This window comes from Cupressus sempervirens, chromosome 9, assembly GCF_028749045.1.
Source record: "Cupressus sempervirens isolate cs-2001-9-10 chromosome 9, ASM2874904v1, whole genome shotgun sequence".
Lineage (NCBI taxonomy): Eukaryota > Viridiplantae > Streptophyta > Pinopsida > Cupressales > Cupressaceae > Cupressus > Cupressus sempervirens.
The window spans coordinates 189,341,746-189,349,222 of NC_143126.1; the positions used below are offsets into that span (position 1 = coordinate 189,341,746).

Genomic DNA, 7,477 nt, shown 5'->3' on the forward strand with positions numbered 1-7,477 from the left:
AAGGTAAATCCATCCTCTCCTAGGGTTTTGAGAGAAGTTTGGGAAGCTCCAGAGAAAGGTTAGATCAAATTGAACTTCAATGGTGCTTCAAAAGGTAACCCAGGCCCCTTAGGAGTAGGGTTTGGGGCAACAGACAACAAAGGTAGTATTTTGTTGATTGGAGCTAAACACCTTGAAGATGGGACTAAGACTGCAACAGAAGTTTAGACAATTCTCAATGCAGTGTAAGTGCGGACAAACCACATTTAGAAGGGGACTCTCAGATAATTGTGAAAGCAATCATCAAAAGTGAGATTAGAATTTGGCATCTGAACAAGAATTAAAGAAGATCAATTCCCTAATAGCAACCTTTACAGAATTTAAGATTACCCAAGTGAAATGAGAAAGAAATGAGATTACAGACACCATATCCAAACTTGCTTTGACTTTGAAAGAACAGTCGGAGAATGAATCAATAGAGGGCTTCTAAGGAATTGATAGTAAGCATTTGGAAATTGACTCTGATTCAGAGATTGTTCGATTGGGAAAATTAAGTGCTTGTGAATTTAAAGTTCGTCACTATTAGAAGTCAGAGTCGAAGGCATTTACATTTATTATGACAGGCAATTATAACTCCACAGGGGATGTTCGAGGCAACCGCGTATGCCACTTGGAGTACTTCAATACTCACTTAGAAAAGAGTCTAGAGGAAGTTGATCAAGGTATCTAAGAAGTTGATGAGCTAGCTCATATTTGAACAGAAGTCGGTTTGGAGTTCACCGTCATTTGGTTTTGCAAAGCGAATCAATGATTTGGAGTGCAGATATGGAAGCAAATTAAACGCTGTGCACTGCAAGACAACAGCAATGCTTCCTGGAGGATGCTACTAGGAAAAGGCTAATACGCATATTTACCATTGATAATCCCAACAATGGCACATTATCAATCTGCTTCTTGGAGAGCAGTGTCTGAATTCTGAGCAACGATAGCAGTCGAACACAGATATTGCATCCATGGTGCTTGCGTGGGCATTGGAACTTGGCTCTAAAGAAGAAGTTGTGTGGGTGTTGAAAGCGTGTGTAAGGACAAAATGGTCAGGAGGGCTAATACCCATTGTGGCGGTTGCAGAACCGGGAAGATGATTCAGAGCCATTGAAGGTGACTGGCATGTGATAGGGGATCAAGAGCAAGATTACCAGAACTTTTTGGTTTGGAGTGCAGTTCCACAAAAAAATTAACCAGAGCTGTTCCACGTGAAAGACGCCCTATATCTTTAATTATTTAACTAATAAGATCAAGAAATCAAAAAACCCTAAAACCTAGTAACCTGCAATTTATATGTTTCCAAATGATCGGCCTAATATTTCATATTTTCAAAACCCTAAGGTTTGAGGGTTTTGGACCTTTATTATTACATTCAATCTCGTGAAATGGGCGTAAGAAAATTCAACGCACCTTTCTGCGGAGGTTGTAGCGGTGCCATTCAGACCTGTAATGAAGCCTCTGAGCCGCATCTTCTTCGAACTCTGCATTACATGCATTGCAAGTTAACAGCGGCATCGTTACCAAATGTAGGTGCCCCGAATGTATCCTTTTGTACTTTCAATCGTTTCTTGATATGCTCTGCTATTTGATTTTTCTGTGTATTAAGCCGACTCGCTAATGAGGTCTTGACTATTTTCACCGTCCTGGGTGATAAAATGAAACGTGATGTTGGGAAAATCTTTGTTTCCGGTTCGTTGTACAAATAGGGCCGACATTACAAAACGCGAATAACGATGGATGGACGGAAAAAGTCTAAGAAGCTGACGACGTCGCTTACGAACTCTTGAGGGTTGTATTCTTTTCTTTTTTGGGCCGTTTGAATGGAAAAGTAAAGAGCTGTTTAGTTTGTGGGAGTATTTTTTCTAGAAAGTGTCACGCCTACTATTTGTTGTTTATTGTTTAATTATATGGTTTAAACTACAAATGCATAATTTCGTAACAAAAAATCATATAATTTGTTCGTATAAGTTTTAATTATAAACTATATTTAATTCTTTAACATATATAACTAGCACTTGCATCTTTGAAGGGTGCAAGGGTTAAGTCAATAGTCGTGTATATCTTTGATGATGTTTTTGAATAGTTATTTATAAACTCTCCATGTCTACTTCTTTACCTTCACCTTTATATATTTTTTATTCACACACCTAGCCAATCTGTTTTCCCTTCTTATCTCTAGCTTTTATTACTCCTCTTTACATTTTTCTCTTACATGTATATATACCCTATTTCCTCTATTTCTCTTTGATCTACTCTATGTATGTGGTCTATCTATCTATCTATCCACTACCCAACCTCATATATCTTTATCATTTCATATCTTCATCTCCCTCCTCTCCTCTTCCTATTTATCTCCCTCTGACTCCCCCCCGCCCCCATCGCCCCCCGCCCCCCCCCTTTGTTAACTATCCTGCCCTTTAATACTTTATTCTTATCAATCTATGTCTACATAGTCTCTTTCATATTACCCTGTCTATTTTTATCTCTATTAATATTTTCACATCTCTCCCCCTCTTTTTAAATATATTATTCATCTTATGCTCTGCCCCCCCTCCCTGCCTCACTCTCTCCCTATCTTTCATTATAATTATCTACCCCTCTAACTATTATTTCCTTTATGAAATGGACAACCTAGCTATTTGAAAACAATAATTTAAAATTGTCTCTATCAATTCATATCTATCTCGCCCTCTCCATCTTACTCTTTATTTCTATATCTCTTTTTTATTTAATATCCATATGTCACTCTTTAATAATCAAACTTTTTATATTTACCTCCCTATAATTTTCTTCATATATTTCTACATACATACGTTGATTTCTCTGTCACTATCTTATCATCCTTCTGTCGGACTTTATCCTATCTGCATCATGTGCATGCAAAGGCATCTTAAGGGGTGGGTGAAACATCAAACCTAGCATCTTAGTGCAGAGGCATGGAGACTTTCTTTGTATTTTATCTATCTTTTTCCTCTCTTCACCATTCACTTCCCATTATCTATATTTTACTTTTAACATGTATATTTATCCTTTCTATGTATCCATTTATATACTATTGATCACCTCATGCATCTTTATCATTTTATCTCTTCATCTCCCCTCTCTCTCATTAAGGAAGTGATTCATTGAAGACTGTAGGGATCAATTTATTCATCTTCATTCAAGTAAAACACTTATCAAGAAAGCAAAATAAAAAATAATGTCTAGTATTTTGAGTAAATATAAAATAATTTTTTCATCTAATTTTATTAATATAAGGAAATTATCGATTCAATATAAAAAGAATTTAATATTTGAATAATTTGCATTAAAAATCTAGATATACATTTAATATTTTTAAAATTAATAAAATTATCATTCTAATAATATATTAAAAAATTTACATAAGACATGTATTTATAAATTTTAGAATTTTTTTCTATTACGATAATAATGTGTCCAAAATTAGAAATATGTTAGTCTTATAAAGATCTAATATTTATCATTTCTACAGATTGAATTCAATAATTTAATTTATGAAAATATTTTTATTTCAAATCATTGATCTTATTTTTTGGATAAAAGGGGTAAAAACTTTATTAAAGAACAGAAAGAACCATTACAGAGAAAGCACGGGCCTGGGGTCCCAAGAAAGCCAAAGCACCTCCCCACACATAACTAAAACAACCCTCACCATCATCTATCACCATTCTCAATGCCATCCACATCCAAAATATTCATTAGGTCCAGACGACACTCCCGAGGGATTAACTCTCACTCCTCAATACTCCATCCCTCAGCATACTCAGAAGCCCACTTTGCCAAACAATCAGCAGCCCTATTCCATTCCCTTGGGATATGGACGAAAGTCACCATTTCCATCAGAGAACAAATCCTTAAAATTTGTTAGACAATCCTGGCCAATTGCCAATTAACATAAACCACTTTCTGCTTAATGAGCAGATTGATCAACACCTGAGAATCAGACTCACAAACTATCATTTTCCACCCCAAAGCATGAGCTCTCTCAAGAGCAACAAGAATAGCCAGGCCTTCAACCCAGTTGATGGTCTGAACCCCTTCATAGATCGAAAAGATAAAGATTACAGTGCCCCGAGAGTCTCTACCAATCCCGCCAATACCAGCTGGACTAGGATTACCCCTTAAAGAACCATCAGTATTGATCTTCAACACACCAAGGGGAGGGGCTTGCCACTTTCCAACTCTGTCAACTTTTTGCCTCTCATGATGCCGTCTCTTATCCCTGGCCAAGGGCATAGAGGATCCCAGAAACCCCAATCTTTCAACCAGCGCCGCATCACTCTTCTCCAAAGGGAATTCCACATCACACTTAGCTACAATTGTCTCTTGAACCATGCCCAAAACCCTTAGCCAAACTTGTTGCACTAACCTCTGCTCCCCGCGAAATATCCTCCAATTACACTCCAGCCAAATCTGCCACAACAAGAATATAGGCCCCACAAGCCACACCTTTTGTAGAAAGGGAGCCACAAAAGGGGGTCGACCCATTCCTTGCCAAAACTCAATCAAGGAAGAAGCATGAACACACGGAGTATTTCAAACACCCCACCAAAAGTGTCAAAGTTGCTTGGCAAAAGGGCAACAAAAGAATAGGTGGCATGAATCCTCCTCATTAGCCCCATACATAACACAAATAGACGGGCCAAGAAATCCTCTCTTTCAAATATTATCCCAGGTCAAACACTTATTCCAAGCCAACATCCAAACAAAACAACTACATTTTGGCCATGAAAGCTTATTCCAAACCTTTTTCCACCATTACATTTCAGGCCCAACCAACTTATGAGACATCAACCTACTGTAACCATAAGCAATAGTATAGATCCCCTTAGGATTGGGAGACCAAGCAAGCACGTCATCTTCTTGGAGAGAGCAACATCTTCGACTAGATAGAATATTATGCAGCACATCACACTCCTCCTGTAACCCATTAACTGGTCATTCCTCTGGGGGCTTCCATCTTGCCATCTCTAACTGATCACAGAGATAAAAGGACTTGAAATCCCTCACCCGAGACTAGCCAGCCTCTTGAAACTGCTGACAAAGAAGCCCCAAATTGGGGAATTGAGAATTGATGGGGGGATACCCATCCCAAGAATCCGACCAAAATTGGGTTGCCTCCCCTCCCTTGCAGATCCAAAATAATCTATCCTTGATAAGCTTTGCACCTTTCTTAAGGGTGTCCCAAATCGAAGATCCTTTTCCCATAAGGGGGTATCTAGAGATGTCAAGAGGGGAAATTCCTGGAAGGTACTTATGAGAAATAATTCTGGCCCAGCTCTTATCCTACTCATTACACCACCGCCAATACAGTTTAGCCCCCAAAGCTTCCCCAATCAAAGTTGATTGCCTGAGGCCCAATCCATCATATTATTTCGAGCTACATACCACTTCCCATCTAACCAAACTCCATTTAGAGGACTGCAAGCAATCAGGCCATAAAAACTAGCGCACCACAGAATCAAGATCCTTCAGAAAGCCCATAGGAGCAACTTGGAGCATAGATCTATACACGAGTAGAGCTTGCACTACAGACTTAATCAACTGGACCCAACCAGCAAAAGATAGCCAGCGATGAGTCCAATGATTAACTTTCACTCGAAATTTATTCAAAATAATCTGCCAGGACTCTCTGGGGAGTTTACTCACCGAGATGGGAATACCGAGATACATCAATGGAAGACTCTCAATCTAGAATCTTAATGTTTGGGCAATCATTTGCTGAATAGGGCCTGGAGTATTGAAGAAGAAGATAGAAGACTTTCCTTCATTACCAGAGGCAATCATGTACACATCCAAGATCCTTCAAAGATTAGAAGCCTCCCTCATAGTGGCCAACCCCATCATAGCAGTGTCATCCACAAATTGCAGGTGAGTTTGCGGAGGTAATACACCCTCCCACTTCCAACCCTGGATAAGGCCCAATTCCACATTTCGTTTAATCCATCTCCCTAAACCTTCAGCCAAAAGAATGAACAAATAAGGAGAGAGAGGATCCCCTTGACGAAGACCCCTCGAGGCTCCAAAAAGATCAGAATGACTACCATTGATAAGCACTGAAAAGGATATTGAGGTAACACAACTTCTGACCCATTGAATCCAGTCTTCCGCAAATCCAAACACACTAAGAACCCGCCAGAGGAAGGACCATCTAACTCTATCACATGCCTTAGTCATGTCCAATTTAATAAACATCACCTTTTCCTTTGACTTGGCCATAGAGTGGATAACCTCAGTCACAATGACAATCCCATCAAAAATTTGCTTACCGGCAATAAAGCCACTTTGCTCTTTAGAGATCAAATCAACAATCCCCTTCTTCAATCTGTCAGCCATAAGTTTAGAAATAATTTTATAAATAACATTGCATAAAGAAATGGGCCTGAATTGGCTCAACCTATCCGCCTCCTCTGTTTTGGGGATAAGGGCAAGAAAAGTAGCATTAAGAGCCCTTAACATCTGCTTGTTCTGTTGAGATTCACGAACCACCGCCAGGAGGTCAAATTTGATGAGTTCCCAGAATTCCTAGAAAAACTCAATCAGGAAACCATCCTAATCAGGAGTTTTCCCCTTCTTCATATTAAACACAGTCCCTTCAAGCTCTTCTAACGAAATCTCCCTCATGAGTTGCTGATTCATATTTTCAGAAACAAGAGAAGGGATACAAGAAAGAATTTGCTCCTCCTCAGGAGACCCCCCTTGCAAGTCCTCACAAAATAGCGACTCAAAATACCGCACTGCCTCACTAGAGATATCCAGGAAGGAAGAAAGACGATCACTCCTGTCATTAACCAATCCAGTAATAGAATTACCCTGTCATCTAGCTTTCACAGAGTTGAAGAAGAAAGCAGTATTTTTATCCCCTTCCTGTAGCCACTCAATCCGAGCCTTTTGTTTCCAGTACAATTCCTCCCGCAACTCCCATTCTTCCAGCAATTTCACAACCCGAGCCTCATCCTGAAGCAGATCAGCTGTAAGCCCCTCCTCCCTAATTCTCCTTGTAATATCATCCAGATCTGCTTGGGCCAACACCTTAGCCTGGAAGACATTCCCAAAATACAGATGATTCCACCATTTAAGCTCAAATTTAACATATTGAACGAGTTTAGCAATGACATACATTGATGTGCCAAAAGTTGGTCTCCCCCTTCTCCACCATTCAGAAAACAAATCATTAAGTGAAGGATCCCATAGCCACATGAGTTGGAACTTGAAGGAAGGCTTACGAAGCGTGTGAGTAGATTTTGTAATCAGCTTGATAGGCTAATGGTTTGATCCTCTCCAATCCAAGATCTCTGAGCAAGAAGACCACATCCCTCCAACCCAATAACAAGAAACCAAAAAGTGATCTAACCTTTTTGCAATCTAAGACTCACCAACCCGACGGTTGTTCCAAGTAAACTGACCATTATTTGGTTTGATATCAACAAGG

General features: G+C 39.4%; 1 protein-coding gene across 1 annotated transcript in view; it reads right to left on the bottom strand.

Moving 5' to 3' along the window:
* LOC149538112 (Zinc finger protein 622) overlaps positions 1 to 1,879 on the bottom strand; it is a 34,674-nt gene extending 32,795 nt beyond the window's left edge. The window contains exon 1 of the mRNA XM_089799493.1: positions 1,435 to 1,879. Within this exon, the coding sequence (XP_089655619.1) occupies positions 1,435 to 1,539 (105 nt within the window). The 5' untranslated portion in view covers positions 1,540 to 1,879. The remainder of the gene's footprint in view (positions 1 to 1,434) is intronic.
* Between the last annotated feature and the right edge of the window lie 5,598 nt (positions 1,880 to 7,477).